We start from the raw sequence: 23,372 nt of genomic DNA on the forward strand, positions 1-23,372 counted from the left end.
CCACTTGTAAATATGTGCACGATTCATACAACCTTCATAAACTTTAGACATTCTACAGTATACATTCACTGGTTTCTCGCGTTCAGCAAGTAAAAAACGAATAACAGAGCGTTGTTCAACTAATGTGGACGTTTCAAGCGGACTCCCCATCTTCAAATGTATTTTTGATGTTATAAACAAAACAATGTTGATACATCAGCTGATCAGGGTCATCCCAGTGATGCCAACTTAAAGCCATGAAAATACCAAACTTGCCCTACTAACAGTTTATTTCTCAGACCAATATGTCTCTTTAATTGTTGAATGACCGTCGTATATTCTTTCTACTTACGTATAATTTCAAACAAAATTTGTATACACAACGATGTGCTGTTTCATTTTGTTCCTCGTAGTTGGTTTTAACACTAAACCGGACAGTAGTATTTATGGCATATCGACTTTGGATAGACTACTACTACAGAATCTGAATGATCGGAAACTCTGTAATCCTACTCATTCACAGATTAAAACCATGGAGAATATTGTCGTTGAAGCTACTATCCTCACAGATTCAGCACCTGGAGGGACGTATTTCATATCTCTTATGCCAGTGATACCAGCCGAATTACCTATTCATTTTAAGCGATTTCAGTTCACAATCAAAGTTTCCTTTGCAACACCAGTATACAAGGCTCAAAGTCAGCGAGGGAGGGGGGAAGGGGAGAGCAGGGGTGGAGGAAGTGAACAAATAATAGGGGAAGGAAGAGATGGACAAAGAGAGGTGGAGGAGAAGATGGACAGAAAGACGACAGAGACAGAGTTTAGGACGCACATCCAATTCCCGTACATATTAGCAATCACAAAGTATTGCCAGGTTCGGTAGGGCTCTATATTGACACTTCAGTCCCTCATGTCACACTCTGTAAGAAATCGCCTGCACCTATGAGTAGCGCACGCCATACACTCAACCAACGTACATGAACACGTTATTAGTAGCCCGCTGTCAGGACTGTTCTGTTGGCTGCCGTGTCTTATTTTGACGTTCTGATGTAGCAGCCAGCGACATCAGTGATTAGCCGTAGCAGAGGAGCGACGTAGCCACGGGCCGACCCGTAGGTAGGAGGGCTGTTTGTTAGTCTTTGTCGCGTTTACGTTTTGTCAACACCGACCAGCACTGATTCCACTTTACGACCGCACACACGCGCTGTTTACATTCAGGTCTTCCTGTTAAAGCTCTTGTCATGGTTACCAGCTTCTGTAGGTTCCCTGGAGCAACGAGCGCGATATTTGTCGGGGTTTAGACAAAACTGAGGGTGCTGTTAAAATGAATTACATTGCCATCAAGCACAACAAATAATCGACCACGGCACAATGATTCGCACGCGCTGCTTTGAATTTTCTTTTCTAGAGAATTATAGTTATTACAGGACGTCATCATTCTAGCGCAATTTTTTTCACGTATTTATAAAATGCATTTGACTTAGTATCATAACGTTTACGAAAGCACAACTATATGTTGTGCAGAGCGAAAGTTCTGACTGGATTATTTCTTGGTAGGAAGGATGCAGAACGATACACTGGATGGAGAGTCATCAACAGATGAAGAAGTGACTTAAGTCATGTCCCATGGAACCTTGCATTCACTCGTTCGTCAACGAATAACCTTAGGCTTTTTGGGAGTGAATGCAATTACCTGTAATGAGATAATATCTGAAAAAATTGCTCAAACATGGGCAGTTTTTCCTAAATTAAGTTGGAGTAATGAGTGTGGAAGTCTAAGAAAGACACGAACTATGCAGGAAATGTGCGAGTTGCGATCTGAAATTATGGCCATTGTCACTTGACTTCTATGTTGAAGAACGAGGAAGAAAATGAACGGTAGTATCAGAAGAAAAGAGCCTTGGCAACAGATGGCCTTTCACAATAATAAAGCCTTTCGTACTGAAAGTAAGGCACACTTAGAACACCTGTTGAATGGAATGGGTAGCGTTACTTCGCGTACAATATGGTTCAAATGGCTCTGAGCACTATGGGACTCAACATCTGAGGTCATCAGCACCCTAGAATTTAGAACTACTTAAACCTAACTAACCCAAGGAAATCACACACATCCAAGCCCGAGGCAGGATTCGAACCTGCGACCGTAGCAGCAGCGTGGTTCCAGCCTGAAGCACCTAGAACCGCTCGGCCACAACGGCCGGCACAATATGGCTTAAGTATAAATAAAACATAAGACGGTAGTGATCACGATATGTACAACTAAACGTATGACTTGCATAACAGCTGACCTCAGATGTTAAGTCCCATAGTGGTCACAGCCATTTGAACCATTTGAACTTGCTTAGCAACAGAACTGGGGAAGAGAAACTAGTAGTACAAGAAATGGAAGAACTGTATTGTCACAGAAGCAGACGATGGTAGAAGTGTGAAAAGTATCAGAAGCGAACTGGTCCAGCTTTCAACAAACGAGCTGTACTGGTATCGAATATAGACATGGATTTAGGAAAGAGGTCCTTGAAATGTAGGAAAGGAAACAGCGTTTTATGTAAGTGAGACATGGTCTATGGAAAAATCGAAGAAGAGATTGGAAGTATCTGAAGAATGTGGAAAAGTAAGTGAAAAGAGAGAGTTCGAAATGAAGACATACTAAAATTATATCCCACGAGCGTCATCGATGGAAAACTGTTACCGGAAGCAATGACACGCATAAGTGAACCATTGTATCGGTAGACAAAGAGTAGAAATACGAGAAATATTGCCAGGAAGGTTGGTGCAGCACGTTTGTGGATACCTAAAAAGCAACAAAAACTTGGAAGACTGTGGAAGAGACGGACAATGGCATGAATTCAAATAAAGAATCATGACTTAACTAAAGAAAGAGAAAAACAACGTTGCAGGAGCTGTATCTTATTTTTTCAGGAGACTTTCTAGTTGCTTTAAAATAACTTTTTAATTAATTACCTTTGTAAACTAGATACCGCTAAAAACGTTTAAGCAAACTGTGGAGCACCAGTCATTCACAGTGCTTAAAACTGCGTATGTTGGTATCTTTATCGTCAATCGACAGTGTGGTACAACGTCAAAAGTTAACGAACTTTAACACTTGCTCATGGGTGCTGGTAAAGTGCAGTTTAAATTTTATGGAGGAAGATGGTGGATTCTCGCTCCTTCAGCGCACTGTTTGGTACAACTGGATAATTCAGCTGCTTTGTTGCAGGCGATAGCTGCGCCATTCATTTGAGATCCGTTCATGGTTCTTGTGTTTCAAACACGTATTTCGAATAGTGTTCACTCAAAGTAAAGGTCTGAACTTCGTTTTTGACTATTTGGTAGGGGTTTAGCTACTTCTATTAGAATCCGCGTACACACGTAGATGCGGAGGTCCAGTTATAAGTTTTCCGTCCATCATTTACAAGTCTAACTTATTTCCTATCTCTCTGTCTCTCTCTGTGTTGTAAAATGCGTTAGAAACATCTTGTAGGAAGCTTTCATCATGGATGTTATCCGCTGATTAAGTGATTTGTGAATTTGTTCAACATTTGTATTGGAGATCTGTACAGTCACGTGAATGTACATTTTCTTCGCTATTTATTTTCAAACATTATAGCACTCAGTTTTTCAAATTTTTCGAACACGTATTTGTTGAAACAGAGTTTTTGTCCTTCGGTATAGCCACGTAGCTTTGTTTATTCATACTGATACGAGGTGACCTCATAGAACCTAACCTCGTTTTCTTGTGGAAGTTTTTTTTTGTTTTTTTTTGTTTTGAAACCAAAACATTTCTTCGCTTAGCGATGCTCATGTGCCGGCCGGTGCGACCGCTACTGTCGCAGGTTCGAATCCTGTCTCGGGCATGGATGTGTGTGATGTCCTTAGGTTAGTTAGGTTTAAGTAGTTCTAAGTTCTAGGGGACTGATGACCTCAGCAGTTAAGTCCCATAGTGCTCAGAGCCATTTGACCATTTGATGCTCATGCCTTTTCTCTTTCGTAAAATTTTTCGGCAGTCAGGTTAGGACGCCGTGAACACAGTTCCTGAAACGCTTGCTTAATAATTTTCAGGTCCATCACAGCGCATTGTTTAGCAATTCTGAAGTGAAATGTATAACATGGCAAACATATTTACCCCACATGAATCTAGCCTTTAAGGTAAAATTCATTACACGTTTGGTTTTTGTTCAGGCAGCGAGTGTACGTAATATCAGTCCGTGCTAGTTAGTAATGCAGTAGAGAAAAAAACCCGTTACGTTTGCGTAAGATCTCACAAGTCATTATCTACGTTTTAGGAGTCTAATTGCGTTATCCAGGGTCCCATATTTTAGAACTGATATAAAATCCAGGGCGAAACTTGTGCGAAATTTGTTTGAACTTGCACTAAAGCGTTTCAAGATTCAAGACGTGGCAGCCTCACAGTGGTTTTACGGTTTGAAACCGATTTAACTTGTCCTCTATTTAGTTATCTGCGACTGTTGAATGGTAAATGCAAAACATAATTTCTCGCCGTATTCAGTGTCATACCTAACAGGAGATCCGTTACAAGTCGGTGGCACCTTAATTGTTGTCAGTGGTCCCTACCGCTTTTCGCTGCAGAAGACGTCTGTATCACTCATTGAACAGTAGGTGCAGCACTAAAGCGATGTGTCGGTGTTTATCTAAACTCAAATTTCTGGATTTCCTTGCGCTGTCTTCTTCGTTACCAGAATGACTTACGAATGACTGAATAAAAGCTGTCTATACACGAAGCCGCTTTACACGTGACCTGAAGTTTTCGCCCTTCCCAGGAAGACGTCTTTCTGTGTCTCATTGTTTACGTTTTTACAGAAGTCACGCGTCGTTCTTCGTCTTGTCAAGAGAGATGTTGTTTTCCTTTTCTTTTGTACGAGGACTACTTGGAAAGTAAGTTCCGATCGGTCGCGAAATGGGGAACCACTGTGAAAATCAAAAATGTTTTCTCTCTACATAGTCGCCGCTCCTACTTACTTGTTAGACCTTTGTTGTAGTGTTGTACCAACTTTCTAATATCCTCGTCACAGAAGGTAGGCGCGTGTGCATTCCACCAATTCTCTACCCTCGTTGTCTGTGCCAAAATGTTGTCTTCACAGCCCGCGGTTCGTTTGAGCAGAGATGAATCTCAGGATGAGCCAATTACGGGCTGTATTGTTGGTGATCAAACACTTCTCATCGGAAACGCTGCAGGAGCGTGTTCATTGCCCCTGCAGAGTGCGGCCGAGAATTGTCGCGTCACCAGATCAGAACTTTCTTTTCGAATAGCCCTCTTATTTTTACGAGGCCATCATGACAGTGTCTTTAGTATTGTTGGCAACGCAACGGAAACCAGTTTAGTATTCGCCTTTAGGTATGATGTTATATTCTATCACTACGTAGATCAGTACTTGTTAGGTTTTATAGATTATGCAGTGGTTCACATTTTTCCGCTTCTTACCTACTGACGACTGAGGATGAACAATGGCTGGTCGAAACTGTTTCTAAAACGGTATTGAACTATGCTCATGAGATGATGTAAAAAATGTTACAACATAAGTCCATCACTTAATCTGCAAGACAGTTAACACCATCGTATTTTATCTGTCAGATCAGTCTGGACTCAAATGGCGCAAGTTTTAAAGCAAACGCATTGTTTTTAATGATCTCAGCTTGCTTGGTATCCACTTTTCCCAACAACTATGGATGACAAATTTAAAGCTTGACCCTAACTCATCTAGAAGTGCCGTTTGAGCTAAAGGTTCTCATTCAATTTAGTGGGTGATAACTAGTAAACTGGTAAAAAAATGTTATACAAATAAATGATAATAATAGCCATAAAACATCCAACATTCTACGTAACACCTTCACACTATGTTTTTTTCTTCTTTTTTCCTTTTCTAGAAGTACTTTCCCCGAAGCTATGCATAGCAGAATACTGACACCTCTTCCTCTTTCTGAGCTCAACATCTCTCTCATTAAAGAGGGACGCAGACTCAGTTTTTCAGCATAGAAAATGGCTGTGGTGCAGAAAATGGCCCAGAGATCACAATGTGTGTGTGTTTGTGTGTGTAGTAGTTCAGATGGCTCTGAGCACTATGGGACATAACTTCTGAGGTCAACAGTCCCCTAGAACTCAGAACTACTTAAACCTAACTAACCTAAGGATATCACGCACATCCATGCCCGAGGCAGGATTCGAACCTGCGACCGTAGCGGTCGCGCGGTTCCAGACTGAAGCGCCTAGAACCGCACGGCCACACCGGCTGGCTGTGTGTAGTGAGTGAAGTATTATGAACCGATGTGTGTATAGTGTGTGCAGTGACCGATAGCGAGCTATGAGTGAACAGTGTTGCGTTACAGTATTTAATAAGTTACTTGTAAAAAAAGTATTGTATACCAGGAGTAAATCTAATGATTGTGTCCAACTAGAAGTCTGTCAATGTATGTGTATACGAGTTAGCTTATTTTAAATTGGTCTAAATTTGTAAATACTTTCACATGTCCTATATACTTGTAAGAAGAGATCTACGGATGAATAAAGCTACTACTACTAGTAGTAGTAGTAGTAGTAGAGGCTGACAACTGTTGTTTACTCGCCAATGGACGCAACCCGAGCTGGCGCGCTGAGACAGTTTCCGACTGGCGCCACAAGAGGCACTTTGATGTTCTCCACCAACCAAAAGCGCGATCCCATCAGTAACCTCCGCGCCGCTGCCAATAAGATGGACTTTCGCGTTATGGTAAGCGGCCACCATAGCCAGAAATGCGTTGAAGTTCGGCGTTGGCTCACGACAATTGTAGTATGGGGTTCCAGGTTTTCTGTTCATAGCTACAGTTCGTAGTGGAGATACGCCTGCGAGACCTGGGCGCCAATAGCCTTCGCTTCGCGACAAGGTTTACTACAGTGATTGATTGCGTCGCGCCCAGGACGGACGTGGTCTTGTTGACACTGTATTCAGTAACGTATATCTTGACAGGCAATTGCTTGGATGCATCTGCCCGCGAGCACGTCCAACCAGTTGATGTAGAGATTTAGTCAAGTATCGCAGCGTAAGATAGTGTGTATTTGTGTGTCACTAGTTTGTTTCCACTGTCATAGTTCCTCCGTCCACCTTGGAGCACCTAAATCTAACATGACGTGTGCGAGCCTGTTCTACTCAGACGACCCATACAAATCAACAACCTGCCATTATTGGCATTGGTCTTGATTACCAGTCTCCTCACATGTTATAAATGAAAGTGCCCTGGCGGTTTTTTCTGTCTGTATGTGAACGCTGTTCTCAAGAACTAGTGTAGAGATATTGATATAGTTTTTACTAATAAATTAATGATCCAGGAGGAAGGTTTGTGTATGTAATTTGTAATTATTGTTACGATGAGTACGTAACATACGTATACATGTATTATCTGTTCCATAAGTAACTGCCGTTTGGAGCGACATCTCGTGGCAGTGATGGGAGCTACAAGCTGGTCTGCTACAGAGGAGGTGGTACCTGGCGGCAGAAGCAGTAAACCAAACGGCCGCCGCAACTCCAGAGAGCAGTGGCGCTTGATCAGAATCTGTACATATCTATCACTACATGTCTATACATATCATAAATTAAAATCCCCCACCAGTAAGTATGAGAAGGCTAACCTTAGAAACTGATGTAGGGATTTTGTTCGGTTTTCACTAATAGATACTCACAAGGAAAGTTTGTGTCTATATCTTATTACCGCCATGCCACACAAGTTGTGCAACCACTGACCATCACCTCACCTGGATCCCTCATCTCTGCTGTATCCAATCCAAAGCCCACAACTGCCTCTGAATTCTCACACTCCTATCTCGCCGGACATGGGGGTTGAACCCCTCTACCATCATCCACATCTACAAATCAATCTGTCCCATCCTCTGTTATGCCAGTCCCCCCCCCCTCCAAATTTTGTAATTCCCTCCAGATCCTCGAGCACTATGCACTCCAACTCGCCTTCCGTATACGCCTCCTGTACCCTACGCAGATCCTCTATGACCTGATTCCTTTCCCCCATCTGCTTCTATTCTGTGAACATATCCGCATCCTCTACACCTCCCGCCGCCTTGATCCCCCTCACCCCCTGGTTGCTCCTCTCCTCTCCATCCCCAGCCCTCTGCCCCACCTTCACTGCTGTGTCCCCCCTGCCCTCCATCTCTACACCCTTCATCTCCTTTCCCAAGGTGGCTTCCATCGACTCACCCTCCCAGATGATGCCCTCTCTCCCTCCATTTGTCCCACCTATCAACTCTGATCCTCACCTCCCACTCGCTTCCTCTATCCTTTTCCCAGGCTCCCTCTTCCCCACCTACACTCTCTTTGACTCCCTTCTCTCCCCAGAGTCCTTTTGCATTCCCCTCCTCTGCCTTTCCCCACTCCCTCTCACGTCTGCCCTGCCCCCCTTAAGAGTCCTCTCCCTCCGTCGGCTCCTCCCCCCACTTCGTTTTTCCTCCCCCGTTTTTCCCTCATCTGTCCATGTCCCCCCATCTGCCCTTGACTGTGGTATGTCATCTTCATGCCAACTTTTTAGTGCAGTGTTTGAAGTGAGTGTTAAGTGTTGTGGATCTTTTCCGAAGTGTTGCGAACAGAAGTCATACTGTCGCTGGGTGTGAACAGAAACCGGATTGTCGCTTTGTTTCTTTAATTGTCTGTCTACTATTTCACCTGTCTCCTTCCTGTGTATTTTATTAGCATCACCAACCCTTTGTTTTAATGTTTTAACTTGCACAATTTTCCGCCATTTTACAATTTAAGTCACTGTTTTTATCGCCTGCTTTTAGTGTTTGTCATCTTCATCTTATGTTTTAAAAGTCGTGTGGTTGCGTTCTCGCTTCCCACGCCCGGGTTCCCAGGTTCGATTCCCGGCGGGGTCAGGGATTTTCTCTGTGCCTCGTGATGACTGGGTGTTGTGTGATGTCCTTAGGTTAGTTAGGTTTAAGTAGTTCTAAGTTCTAGGGGACTGATGACCATAGATGTTAAGTCCCATAGTGCTCAGAGCCATTTGAACCATTTTTTTTTTGTTTTAAAAATTCTGTAGGCTGAAGAGCTGTGTATTAAGCTGCTGCCAGCCCGTTCCCTTGGGGGGAATCGAAACTCAATAAAGGAAAAAAAAAAAAAGTTGCCCTGTCCCCCTCCACTGCCTTTCCCACTCCTTCTCGCGTCTGCCCAGCCCCTCTCCTTTTGTATGTCCCCTCCCTCCATCGGCTCCCCCCTTTCTTCCTTTCCTCTCCTCCCACCCCTTTTTCCCCTCGTCGGTCCGGATCCTTCCCCCCTCCCCCTCCGCCCATTGTAAATGGTGGGGAATTCATGTAAGTCGAAGTGTCCTTCCATGCTTAATGGGCAGTAAGACAGGAAAGTAGCTTAAAGGTAAGTGCCATGTCGACGTCAAGGTTAGTTGAAACGCAACCGCCCACTGGACAAAAGCTGGGAACGGAAATCGGTCGTGGCCTGGTTTAAGGAACCATCCCAGCATTCCCTTCAAGTACTTAATGGAAATCACGGAATAAATTTTGATCACAGAAAGATAATTAAAAAATCTGGGCCTACTGAATACTGCTTTATAAGTTGCGTTCTTGGTCGGGTGCAATGCGAAAGAAGTATTGCTCATCTTCATAACTGTAATTCCCACAGATAACCAGTGTTTGATTCACAACTACTATCTTCTCTATTTATGAGAGCTTTTTGGGCTTAATGCTGACTTTAAGCCACTTCACGAGACTGGAGGAAAGAAACAGTAACACCCAAGAGACATTACGCTAATACCGTGTGACACCGGCACTGGCACTGTTAATGACCTCATTTCGACGAAGATATTGCACAAATTTCTTCACGTATGCCATACTCAGCTGAACCGATCCCGTAGAATCACCAAACTGAGGGAATGCTGACTGACAAACTGCTCTTGCTGTTCCAAACAGTCGCAGAGACTTCTGCTGTGGGACAGAGATCGGGTGATATAGCAGCGCAATCGAGATGCGATTGGCTACTTGAGGGTTCCTAGAAAATATGGAACGAATGGGTGCACCCCAGTGAACACAGCTCGTGTCGCCTGTATAGTGCTGTTTTAAGTGAGTGCTCAGTGTAGAGCATCCCCTGTCAGTGTTCCGAACAGCCACCATACTGTCGCTAGTTGTGTTTTTTTTTATCTCACGAGAACAGAAACCAGACTGTCACCGTGTTTTTTGAATTGTGCCTGTCTATTTACTATGTGCTTTAATCAGCATCGCCGACCATTTTGTTTTTATATTTTCTTCGTACCTTTTTCTCCATGCTTCAGTTTTAACAGTCACTGTTTTGTCTCCTGCCTTTGTTTTTCATATCTCCTGATTCTGTTTTTTAACTTTTCTGTAAGCCGCAGAGCGGCGTATTGTGCTGCCAGTGGGGGGAAATCGAAATCCAATAAAGAAAAAAAAACTCGTCCAGCTGCAGATACAGGGTTCCAAATGACTGGAAAAGAGCACAGGTAGTCCCAGTCTTCAAGAAGGGTCGTCGAGCAGATGCGCAAAACTATAGACCTATATCTCCGACGTCGATGTGTTGTAGAATTTTAGAACATTTTTGCTCGAGTATCATGTCGTTTTTGGAAACCCAGAATCTACTCTGTAGGAATCAACATGGATTCCGGAAACAGCGATCGTGTGAGACCCAACTCGCTCTATTTGTTCATGAGACACAGAAAATATTAGATACAAGCTCCCAGGTAGATGCTATTTTTCTTGACTTCCGGAAGGCGTTCGATACAGTTCCGCACTGTCGCCTGATAAACAAAGTAAGAGCCTACGGAATATCAGACCAGCTGTGTGGCTGGATTGAAGAGTTTTTAGCAAACAGAACACAGCATGTTGTTATCAATGAAGAGACGTCTACAGACGTTAAAGTAACCTCTGGCGTGCCACAGGGGAGTGTTATGGGACCATTGCTTTTCACAATATGTATAAATGACCTAGTAGATAGTGTCGGAAGTTCCATGCGGCTTTTCGCGGATGATGCTGTAGTATACAGAGAAGTTGCAGGATTAGAAAATTGTAGCGAAATGCAGGAAGATCCGCAGCGGATAGGCACTTGGTGCAGGGAGTAGCAACTGTCCCTTAACATAGACAAATGTAATGTATTGCGAATACATAGAAAGAAGGATCCTTTATTGTATGATTATATGATAGCGGAACAAACACTGGTAGCACTTACTTCTGTAAAATATCTGGGAGTATGCGTGCGGAACAATTTGAAGTGGAATGATCATATAAAATTAATTGTTGGTAAGGCGGGTACCAGGTTGAGATCCTTGGGAGAGTGCTTAGAAAATGTAGTCCATCAACAAAGGAGGTGGCTTACAAAACACTCGTTCGACCTATACTTGAGTATTGCTCATCAGTGTGGGATCTGTACCAGATCGGGTTGACGGAGGAGATAGAGAAGATCCAAAGAAGAGCGGCGCGTTTCGTCACAGGGTTATTTGGTAACCGTGATAGCGTTACGGAGATGTTTAACAAACTCAAGTGGCAGACTCTGCAAGAGAGGCGCTCTGCATCGCGGTGTAGCTTGCTCGCCAGGTTTCGAGAGGGTGCGTTTCTGGATGAGGTATCGAATATATTGCCTCCCCCTACTTATACCTCCCGAGGAGATCACGAATGTAAAATTAGAGAGAGATTAGAGGGCGCACGGAGGCTTTCAGACAGTCGTTCTTCCCGCGAACCACACGCGACTGGAACGGGAAAGGGAGGTAATGACAGTGGCACGTAAAGTGCCCTCCGCCACACACCGTTGGGTAGCTTGCGGAGTATAACTGTAGATGTAGATGTACTTTGCGAGTGCCAGGCGGGTCGCTAGTTAGGCCTAATGGGAAGTTTTATTAAGACCTGCTAATATCAGGACGGTTTTAAGATTATTCTGAATTGTTTCACTACAGACTTAAGGTAAGCAGAGGTTCGCTACCTTCAGGAGTTCTAAAGCTGAACTAATCGTCATTGAAAATCTTTCGAGTCATTATGTTCTCCTCTGTAAATCAGAGAAGTCAGATTTCCTTGTTTTACTGCCTTATTCCATCTATGTTGGTTTCTTAGTCCGAAGGTAGTCTTGTTTATGCTGACTCGTTACTCCGACGACTGATTTGCCAATTTTTTCATCTCTACTTACGTATTATGCCGAGTCTCTTCAATATTTTGTTTCATATGCTCTAATCTTGGTTCGCTCCTACAATTTTTTGCCTCTATTGCTTCTTCCAGAGCCAAGTCAACTATTTCTGGATGTCTTACTAACCTATCGTTTCTTCTGGAAGGGACTTACATATGTTTCTTTCTTTGTCCATTTTCTTAGTAATCTTCGTTTCATAATTTATCCCCCCACTTAATTTTCAACATTCTTCTATAGCACCGTATTAATTCAGATCCTTCTCTTTTCTTTTTTTTCCGCATTTTGCAATGGTCCGTGTTTCACTTCCATACAGTGTTGTCCTCTAGGGGTACGCATACAGCAACTTCTCAGTCATTTACATGTGAATGTCTAGTATTGGTGGGCGCACTGCTGTAGACACCGTGGTAACAAGTATGACACGTCCCCTTAAAAAAAATTATGAATGACTATGCTTAAACTGACACACAATATCTTTAGCGCAACGCAATCTGACTTTCAATAATCCCTACAACAATCCCTGACTAACAATAACCTATACCTTTCATGAATCACCTCACAAAAATCTTCGTTTCTCGAACTACTGCAATACAGCGAGCGCCACTACTGCCAGCTAAATAAAAGATTCTAACTACTGAAGGCACTAACTACTGATAGGCATAGTTAGCAAATGAAAGATTTTGATAGAGAACAAGCAATGTATTTACCTTTATAGTGTTCAAAAGTCATAATATATGTATCAGTTCATGATATCCAGTCTTACAAATTTACTCTTTCTGGCGGACACACGTCCAGATCGTCCGCTCTCAAAACTCTGCCATCTCTCTCCCCACATCCACCACTGCTGGCGGCTCACCTCCAACTGCACAACGCTACGCGCTGTTCACATCCAACTGCCCAGCACTACAATAGCGAATATTCCAACAATGGTAACCAGCCACAGACTGCACACCGCACAGCCAGTGAGTTTCATATCTCGCTTCCCACGCTCGGGTTCCCGGATTCGATTCCCGGCGGGGTCAGGGATTTTCTCTGCCTCGTGATGACTGGGTGTTGTGTGATGTCCTTACTTAGTTAGGTTTAACTAGTTCTAAGTTCTAGGGGACTGATGACCATAGATGTTAAGTCCCATAGTGCTTAGAGCCATTTGATTTTAACACAGAGCGCTACGTGGCTTTACCAATATAAAAACCTAGACAGCCTACTTAGACAAGTGATACTACAGCGAAAGGACAGGAGACCCTTCTGGTGGTATGATCCTGTTAAGTGCGTCATAAAGAAACGGAACACCAAAGAAAGAGACAACGGAAACCAGAAAACTTGGAAAGAACATGACCAGCCTTAGATAATTACACAAAAATACAGAGACCTGAAAATGAAGTAAATAGAGTAATTGCGTAAGAAAAAGAAATGACAGAGTTTTGTGAGAAACTGGAAGAACACTGTGAAGGAGAAGCAAGAAACTGCTGTGCAGAACTGTAAAAAGTAAGAGGAACAAACTTACAAAGAAAGAAAAGCAGTTGCGAAGGAAAATGGAACGATCGCATAGTTTTTTGAGGACTTATAAAAAGAGATTAAGAAATATTTTGTAGTTTTGCATTGGAATGGATCTAACGCAGAAAGAACTAGCAGTGGCAGGAACTACGAAAAGGAGAGAAATAAGTGCGATACCTCTGGCTTAGTGTGAAGTCGAAAATGCCTTGAATAACATGACAAAGGTAAATCACATGGCACAGATCAAGTTGAGCCTTGATCAAAGCTGCTAGAATTCACGGACTCCACTGATTGTACAGGCTAATAAATAAAGTTTGGAAAGAAGACGAGCCGTAGCTTGAGAAGAACAGTATGGCTTTAGAGGTAACAGATCAACAGTACGCCTCAGTTTTGCTATTAGAATGATATTGGAATCTTTGTCTTCATACATTTAGAAAAAAATTGCCATGACACAGGTTATGGGAATGTCTGGTATGAAGAAATGTAGCAGAGTCTCTTGTCAGAACAGCTACGTCCCTGTAGGGGATTGTGATTCTGACTAGTTTATTACAAGCAAAGTGGTGCAACAGCGCAGCACATTGTCTCCGCTACTGTTCATCACTATGATGGATGGAGTCTTGGAGTGAGTGAAACATAAAGCCGATAAGAAATTCAGCTCTTTTGCCTTTGGAGCTACCGTGGTGATGTGGGGAAACACAGAACATGAAAGAATTTAAAGTCATGAAACCGTCAATTGAACCAGTTTGGCCTAAAAGCCAACTGCACAAGAACAATTGTAGTGTCAGTCAACAGAAAAGGACTACATTTGAACATCGAACTGAATCGAGAGAAGTAGAAAACGTCGAGAAATTTCAGTACCACGGTAATATGGTAACTCGAATCACCTAGTCTTCAAATACAAATATATAAAGGAGCTCTTTTTTACCACCAAATTAAGTTTCTCCTACGAGAGAATCAAACCCTACAAGACTAAAGAAATCTTTAATCAGACGTATAGCGAGTCTATTGCGTTGCGAGCACAGAGGAAGCAGAACAGTTTGAGCCATGAAAGAGTGCGGAAGTGTTTCTCGGACGCTCCCGCCGCCGCGGTGTGCTGTTATGCTGGTGCGAATTTTGACGGGCTTAATTTGTTAACCCGCGACGCGAGTATTAAAAGTGTACAGGCGGAGGAAGCTGCAATTACAACTATTGCCTGTCCCATAATTATCCGTAGCTCTGGAAACGGCTCGGGGTTCCCATCGAGCAGCTGCAGGAGCAACAACAAGAGCAGGTCAGCATTCTCGTCGGCTACATTCATCGTAGTCCGCACACCTACAACGTAAGACAGTTACGTGAAAAATTATAAATTTACGTTGACATTGCCCAGCAACATGTATGAATAACTTGAATAATAACATGCAATAGTTAAAACGTGTAGGGTGAATGTGTTGTCATTGTCCTCAGACATTATTACCAAGCAGGGTCCCTTTCCTTTCCGTGCAATCGCCGAGTGTCGTAAGAATATGAAAGTTATTAAATATTTACAGCCAGATCTGTGTGTTTGCTAATGAGCAGTTTCAGTCTAAATTTTCTGCCTCAGTAATTGTTCATTCTTGTATTGGATGACAGAGGAAGAAAAATTTCATTGGCAAAACTAATAACTAAAGATACAGCACAAATTACGAGTGTGCAATTTCATTTATTCTGTATTTAGCTAAGCGAGCGACTTCAGGTGGTTTGGTACGTATTTTTGTTATTTTGAAAGTAAAACCAATTGCTCAGTTCAGTCGTTCAATAATCAAAAGTAAAGTGCTTACCTTTTTCTAAATTTTGCATTATGTTACACTGAGGTTACTGAAAGTAATTTTTGTTACATAACACAGTTTAAGTTAAGCCAGGCATTCGTTTAACAAGTAACTCCGTTTAATTTTACATTCAAAATTTAGTATTTCAGAATACGTAACTGCAAACTCAGTGCTTTCTGATTCATTTATTTTCTCGTGAACTGTAGTGCTGTGGAGAAGCGCGACAACCTTCTGTTGCCACGCCAGTGGTTATTTGCTTAAATTTCTTTGAACTTACCTTTCTCAAGATGCTGGAGATTCATTGCCCTTGCGAGCTGGCGACCGTTTAATTATCCCTTTTTTACTTAATCAGTGTTTTCTTAGTGTTATCAGTGATTTTTGTAGTAATTATTACGTGGTATTTGTATGGAGTGTAGCAATGTATGGAAGTGAGACATGGACGATAAATAGTTTAGACAAGAAGAGAATAGAAGCTTTCGAAATGTGGTGCTACAGAAGAATGCTGAAGATTAGATGGGTAGATCACATAACTAACGAGGAGGTATTGAATAGAATTGGGGAGAAGAGGAGCTTGCGGCACAACTTGACTAGAAGAAGGGATCGGTTGGTAGGACATGTTCTGAGGCATGAAGGGATCACCAGTTCAGTATTGGAGGGCAGCGTGGAGGGTAAAAATCGTAGAGGGAGAGATGAATACACTAAGCAGATTCAGAAGGATGTAGGCTGCAGTAGGTACTGGGAGATGAAGAAGCTTGCACAGGATAGAATAGCATGGAGAGCTGCATCAAACCAGTCTCAGGACTGAAGACCACAACAACTGCATTACGTGGTACCCTTATTCCCTTCTGTGAGGTTCATGAGTGATTACCCTATACTCCACCCATTTCAAAATTATCATCAGTATTTAGCTTAAGTTTAGAATAGATTCTCCCTTCAGAAGAGTTTGTCGTACACTTTCCTCCATCTAGCCAGGCGTTATTTTTCTTCGGTAACGATAGCCTTACTCACTGTAAAATTTCATTATGTATATGTGACGACGGTCAATTATACCGCAGTCGAGTAGGCCGATTGGGAAAGGGGAGGTTACAACTATAGGAAAGAAAAGATAAATTTGGAGTAGGAATTAAAGTCCAGAGAGATGAAATAAAAGCTTTGAGGTTTGCCGAGAGCATTGTAATTCTGTCACAGACAGCGAAGGCGTCCGAAGAGCTGTTGAACGGAATGGACAGTATCTTGAAAAGAGGATATAAGATGAACATCAACAAAAGCAAAATACTGGTATGTAGTAAAATAAAATCAGGTGGTACTAACGGATTTAGATTAGGGAATTAGACACTAAATGAAACAACAAGTTTACTGTTACCAGTCACCGTTTTATTTATTTCCGCGACGCGTTTCAAAGGTTTCAACCTCCATCATCGGGTGGATTTACATTATTTAGTATTACATGTGTGTGTGTGTTGTGTTACGATTTTTGGAGGAACCTGTGGTACTGCCTCCAGTGGTCACAGGTTCCTATTCGCTGTCGTAACACACCACATGTATACTGTCACATTTGTAAACAAATATTTTCGCATTGAAATTAGACACTTAAAGGAGTAGACGAGTTTTGCTATTTGGGCAGCAAAATATCTAATGATGGTCGAAGCAAAGAGGCTGTGAAATGTAGACTGGCAATGGTAAAAAGGCGTTTCTGAAGAAGAGAAATTTGTGACATCGAGTATAGATTCAAGTGACAGGAAGTCTTTTCTGAAAGTATTTGTGTGGAGTGTAGCCACTGTAGTATAATTTTTAGCAGAAATGTTTAAGTTTCTTTCCGCTTTTTGTGTCGTGTGTTGCTACCTACTTGTTTGGTTCTGCTGTATTTTTGTCCTTTCTTTTGTCAAACTTTTGTATCTGTTATTCTATTAGCAGGTCTTGTTTTTCTTCGTTGAGATTCTGATACAGCGTGTTAATTATCGTCGTTAGATGTAATATCTTCTTAGTTGGAATTTTGTCTGGATATTATGGATTTTGGTACTCTGTTAAAAATATGGCAAAAAGGCGTTTCTGAAGAAGAGAAATTTGTGACATCCAGTATAGATTCAAGTGACAGGAAGTGTTTTGTGAAAGTATTTGTGTGGAGTGTAGCCACTGTAGTATAATTTTTTTAGCAGAAATGTTTAAGTTTCTTTCCGCTTTTTGTGTCGTGTGTTGCTACCTACTTGTTTGGTTCTGCTGTATTTTTGTCCTTTCTTTTTTCAAACTTTTGTATCTGTTATTCTATTAGCAGGTCTTGTTTTTCTTCGTTGAGGTTCTGATACAGCGTGTTAATTATCGTCGTTAGATGTAATATCTTCTTAGTTGGAATTTTGTCTGGATATTATGGATTTTGGTACTCTGTTAAAAATATGGCAAAAAGGCGTTTCTGAAGAAGAGAAATTTGTGACATCCAGTATAGATTCAAGTGACAGGAAGTGTTTTGTGAAAGTATTTGTGTGGAGTGTAGCCACTGTAGTATAATTTTTTTAGCAGAAATGTTTAAGTTTCTTTCCGCTTTTTGTGTCGTGTGTTGCTACCTACTTGTTTGGTTCTGCTGTATTTTTGTCCTTTCTTTTTTCAAACTTTTGTATCTGTTATTCTATTAGCAGGTCTTGTTTTTCTTCGTTGAGGTTCTGATACAGCGTGTTAATTATCGTCGTTAGATGTAATATCTACTTAGTTGGAATTTTGTCTGGATATTATGGATTTTGGTACTCTGTTAAAAATGGTTCTATGCACAATGGGACGTCATCAGTCCCCTAGAACTTAGAACTACTCAAACCTAACTAACCTAAGGAGAACACACAGATCCATGCTCGAGGCATGAATCGAGCGATTCCGCTCGGCCACAGCGGCATGCATTGGGTCTAGTGTGGCATCACTCGCAAATTAGGACGCATTCTTCACTCAATTATAAGTGCATCTATATCATTCTTGTCAGGCGTGATTCAACGATGCCCCGCCATCTTGGACGATTATTTCGATCGACTTCGTGTTGTATAGACGGATTGACCGTGAAGGGAATGACAGAGCAAGTTATTTATACGGCAGAAAGACTCCTTACGACTGCGCGAGACAGATTATGCCCGATGAACGTCATCTGGCAGCGTGTGCAGTGCCAACAGTAAAATTCGGGGCGGTGGTGTTATGGTGTGGTCGTGTTTTTTATCGAGGGGGCTTGCACCCCTTGTTGTTTTGCGTAGCACTATACAGCACAGGCCTATATTGATCTTTTAGGAACCTTTTGCTTCCCACTGTTGAAAATCAATTCGGGGATGGCGACTGCATCTTTCAACACGATCGAGCACCTGTTCATAATGCACGGCCTGTGGCGGAGTGGTTACTCGACAATAACATCCCTGTAATGCGCTGGCCTGCACAGAGTCCTGACCTGAATCCTACAGAAGACCTTTGGTATGTTTTGGAACGGCGACGTCGTGCCAGGCCTTACCGACCGACATCGATACCTCTCCTCAGTGCAGCAGACCATGAAGAATGGGCTGCCATTCCCGAAGAAACCTTCTAGCACCTGACTGAATGTGTGCCTGAGAGAGTGGAAACTGTCATCAAGGCTAAGGGTGGGCCAACACCATATTGAATTCCAGCGTCACCGCTGGAGGGCGCCACGAAGTAATTTTCAGCCAGGTGTCCGAATACTTTTGATCACGTAGTGAATGTAGAAGCTCCTGTGTGCTGACTTCGTCTACTGTAGAAGAGACGAGGGACCAGACGGCTGTTCCGCGAGTTTGACGCCAGCAGTTCCTGCCAGCTCACCTGAAAGGTGCTTACGAGCGGCCGCGCGCTCTCTCGCAGTTGCTCGCTTCGCGGCGTCGAGAGGCCAATTAAGCGCGGCCAGCGGCGCCGACCACTCGGCCGCCGCGGCTGTTGCGGCGCCCGGCCACAGGATGGCAGCAGCGGCGCGCCGCGTGCCGGCCGCGCGCGCTCCCGCCGCCAGTTTGCTCTCGGCTCGCCGGCCCGCAGCGACAAGCGACAGCCGCCAGCCGCTCCGCGACGCCCAAAACACAGCCGCCGCCGCCGCCGCGCGCAGTGCCGTAGGTTAGGACAGGGCGGCGCCGCGCTATGGCGTGAGCGCCCGCGCCGACGCGTGCGACAAAACGAGCGGAACAATTGCCTCCGAGGACGCGGCGGGTCTGTCCGACAGCGCGAGCATGGAGGACAGCTCGCCGGACCTGAGCATCAAGCTGCGGCCCGGCATGGAGCCGCCGGGCGACGCCGGCGGGCAGCCGCCGGAAGGACAACAAGAGGACGAAGAGGAGGGGGAGGGGGAGGGGGAGGAGGAGGAGGAGGAGCGAGACGGCAACGACGAGCCGCTGTACGCCGAGACGGACGTGGAGGAGGCGCTCGAGGAGGACGACGCCGTGGGCGTCGGCGTCGTCGCCGGCGTCAACGACGACGTCGTCTTCCCGCCGCCGCCGCCGCCGGAGCCCGGCGCCGAAGGCGACGCCGACGAGGGGTGAGTCCGCCACACCCGCGGCGCCCTATCGATTCCCCTGCCTTCTCAGCAGCTTCCAGCTTCCAGCCGGCGACAGTCTTCCAGCGGCCACGTGGCCGCGTCGCGTTGCGCTGCGTTTGGCACTCGTTTCGTCTCTGCCCAACTCCTCATTATACTAACAAGGGAACCTCCCCATCGCACCCCCCTCAGATTTAATTACAAGTTGGCACACTGGATAGGCCTTGAAAAACTGAACACAGATCAACCGATAAAACAGGAAACAGTTGAACTATGAAAAAAATAAACAAAATATACAAACTGAGTAGTCCATGGGCAAGATAGGCAACATCAAGGACAGTGTGAGCTCAGGAGTGCCGTGGTCCTGTGGTTAGCGTGAGCAGCTGCGGAACGAGAGGTCCTTGGTTCACGTCTTTCCTCGAGTGAAAAGTTTAATTTTTTATTTTCAGACAATTATTATCTGTCCGTCCGCCCGTCCGATGCGAGGTAACTGCGCCGTAGTATGGAGACGCTACAACTAAACAAACATCGAAACACACGACGTCAGTCGACTACAGCGCGAAAACGTTAAAAACACATGTTTTGACAGAGCACAGGGAAAACTGTGCGACTGTGAAACTGTTGCATTCTTTTCTTCAGTTTATGTGACAAACTCTTATGTTTTCATCACTTTTTTGGGAGTGGTTATCACATCCTCAAGAAAATCTAAATCGGGCAAGCTAGAAGAATCTTGTCACCCATTCGCCAAGTTTACAAGTTAGGTGGGTCGACAACATATTCCTGTCATGTGACGCACATGCCGTCACCAGTGTCGTATAGAATATATCAGACGTGTTTTCCTGTGGAGGAATCGGTTGACCTATGACCTTGCGATCTAATGTTTTCGGTTCCCATTGGAGAGGCACGTCCTTTCGTCTACTAATCGCACGGTTTTGCGGTGCGGTCGCAAAAAACAGACACTAAACTTATTACAGTGAACAGAGACGTCAATGAACGAACGGACAGATCATAACTTTGCGAAAACAAAGAAAGTAAACCTTTCACTCGAGGGAAGACTTGAACCCAGGACCTCTCATTCCGCAGTTGCTCACGCCAACCACAGGACTACGGCGCCTCTGAACTCACACTATACTCAGTTTGTATATTTTGCTTATTTTTTTCATAGTTCCACACAACTTCTTCCTGTTTTCTCGATTAATCTGTGTTCAGTTTCTCAAGACCTATCCACTGTGCCAACTTATAACTAAATCTGAGGGGGGTGCGATGGGGAGGTTCCCTTGTAAGAAATGCATGACTCTTTTCCTGCCTGCATCTATTTTATTATTACAACCATTTTCGGCTATAAAATATGTTCGTGGTATAAAAACGATGTACTAGTCACGTGTAATGTACCGGGTGGTCAAAAAGTCCGTATAAATTTGATAACTGAATAAATCACGGAATAATGTTGATAGAGAGGTACAAATTGACACACATGCTTGGAATGACATGAGGTTTTATTAGAACCAAAAAAATACAAACGTTCAAAAACGCCCGACAGATGGCGCTTCATCTAATCAGAATAGCAATAATTAGCATAACAAAGCAAGACAAAGCAAAGATGATGTTCTTTTACAGGAAATGCTCTGTATGTCCACCATCATTCGTCAACAATACCTGTAGTCGAGGAATAATGTTGTGAACAGCACTGTAAAGCATGTCCGAAGTTATGGTGAGGCATTGGCGTCGGATGTGGTCTTTCAGCATCCCTAGATATGTAGGTCGATCACGATACACATGCGACTTCAGGCAACCCCAAAGCCAATAATCGCACGGACTGAGGTCTGGGGACCTGGGAGGTCAAGCATGACGAAAGTGGCGCCTGAGCACACGATCATCACCAAATGACGCGCGCAAGAGATCTTTCACGCGTCTAGCAACACTTTGGTTTTTTTTGTTCTAATAAAACCCTATGTCATTCCAAGCATGTGTGTCAATTTTTACCTCTCTATCTACATTATTCCGTGGTTTCTTAAGTTTTCAAATTTATACTGACTTTTTGATCACCCTGTATATCTTCGACTCAGCAAGGCTATTAATACACCTCAACAGAACTGAAAAAAGGGGTATCCAATAGCCAACCCGTAATCGAAAAAAAGTACAATTGTAGTTTGTTAAATGTGAAGGCACATTTACATCTCAGTATATATCACCTTTTTTAGATCTGACGAGAGACCAGGATGTGTTAAAATCATTGCCTAGTCGAACATGTACGTGACACTTGCCTAATATACCATTCATCTGATTGTGATGAAACTTTGGTGAGATGTACGCAAACCCGCGGGGGCTTCTAAATTAGTACAACAATTTCTTCACGGTAAATGATGGCAGCCAAAACAGTTGCAGGATAAAGATTTATTAAAATTCTTGACCGCGGTTTCGGTATATCTAAATATACCTTCATCAGAAGTAAAATACACTAAAATTACATCCTGCAATGGAGATTCATAAGACAATTGTGTCGTCAGTAGTGTTTGGCACAATTGTTTTATGAATCTCCATTGCAGGATGTAATTTTAGTGTATTTTACTTCTGATGAAGGTATATTAGATATACCGAAACCGTGGTCAAGAATTTTAATAAATCTTTATCGTGCAACTGTTTTGGCTGTCATCATTTACCGTGAAGAATTTCAACAGTTGCCGTTTCAGCCATGTTTAAAATCTTGAAATACAACAATTTCCCCACAGAGGAGCTGGTGAGGGTTGAAAAAGCGTTTTCACACAAGCGTAACTGAGAAAACTCTGCAGCCATTTCAACCATTTTTTATAAACGCCACTCATTATTTGCATTGTTATTTGTATAAAAATACTGTGGGGTAATACTGTATACCCTTATCACCCCTAGCGGAGAGGGTGGGGGTAAGAAGATCTGACATGCAAAAATACTCGATAACGAAACACATTAGTACCGAATCCATTATTTTTGGGGTCGCTACGCTCAATGATGACATTGTCGGTGTATCAGCACTAGGAGGCAAAGATACTGACGTATTAGGGTATCTCTGTAACGCCTGAAGGAATTTCTGCCAAACTTGGCGCACATATCTTTTACTATCTAGAAAAATGACTATTGCAGTAAGACACCCCTGGCGCCCCTATGGCTGAGGGTGGGGGTGAAAATGACGACATAACAATATAACTGAGGAACTGAAGCGAGCCATAACTTTCTCAGTGCACTTTGGCGCCAAAAATCACGCCACACTGTTGAATACCACAGATACAATTAACGCCACAACCAAATTTGGTAAATACATTACGCATTATTTTCATAAAAATACTGTGGGAGTAACATCCCCTTCTATCGCAAGGGGAGCGTATGACGACGAGAAAGGGTGACTTGTAACAATTCAAGAAAATTACCCGTGAGAATTTGGTCCTGCGTTCGGTTTACTGGGAATCCTTTAAAAGTATGAAGGACAATCTTTATTTTATTTGTGTTGTTCAGTCCGTCAGAAGGAGG

The 23,372-nt window shown here is 43.4% G+C and overlaps 1 protein-coding gene across 1 annotated transcript in view; it reads left to right on the plus strand.

The window, feature by feature from the left end:
- The window catches only part of LOC126473703 (uncharacterized), an 86,249-nt gene extending 66,371 nt beyond the window's left edge, over nt 1-19,878 (plus strand). The window contains exons 3-4 of the mRNA XM_050100943.1: nt 19,214-19,452; nt 19,759-19,878. Coding sequence (XP_049956900.1) covers nt 19,214-19,452; nt 19,759-19,878 — 359 coding nt within the window. The remainder of the gene's footprint in view (nt 1-19,213; nt 19,453-19,758) is intronic.
- The last annotated feature ends 3,494 nt before the right edge of the window (nt 19,879-23,372 follow it).

Source organism: Schistocerca serialis, chromosome 4, assembly GCF_023864345.2.
Source record: "Schistocerca serialis cubense isolate TAMUIC-IGC-003099 chromosome 4, iqSchSeri2.2, whole genome shotgun sequence".
Lineage (NCBI taxonomy): Eukaryota > Metazoa > Arthropoda > Insecta > Orthoptera > Acrididae > Schistocerca > Schistocerca serialis.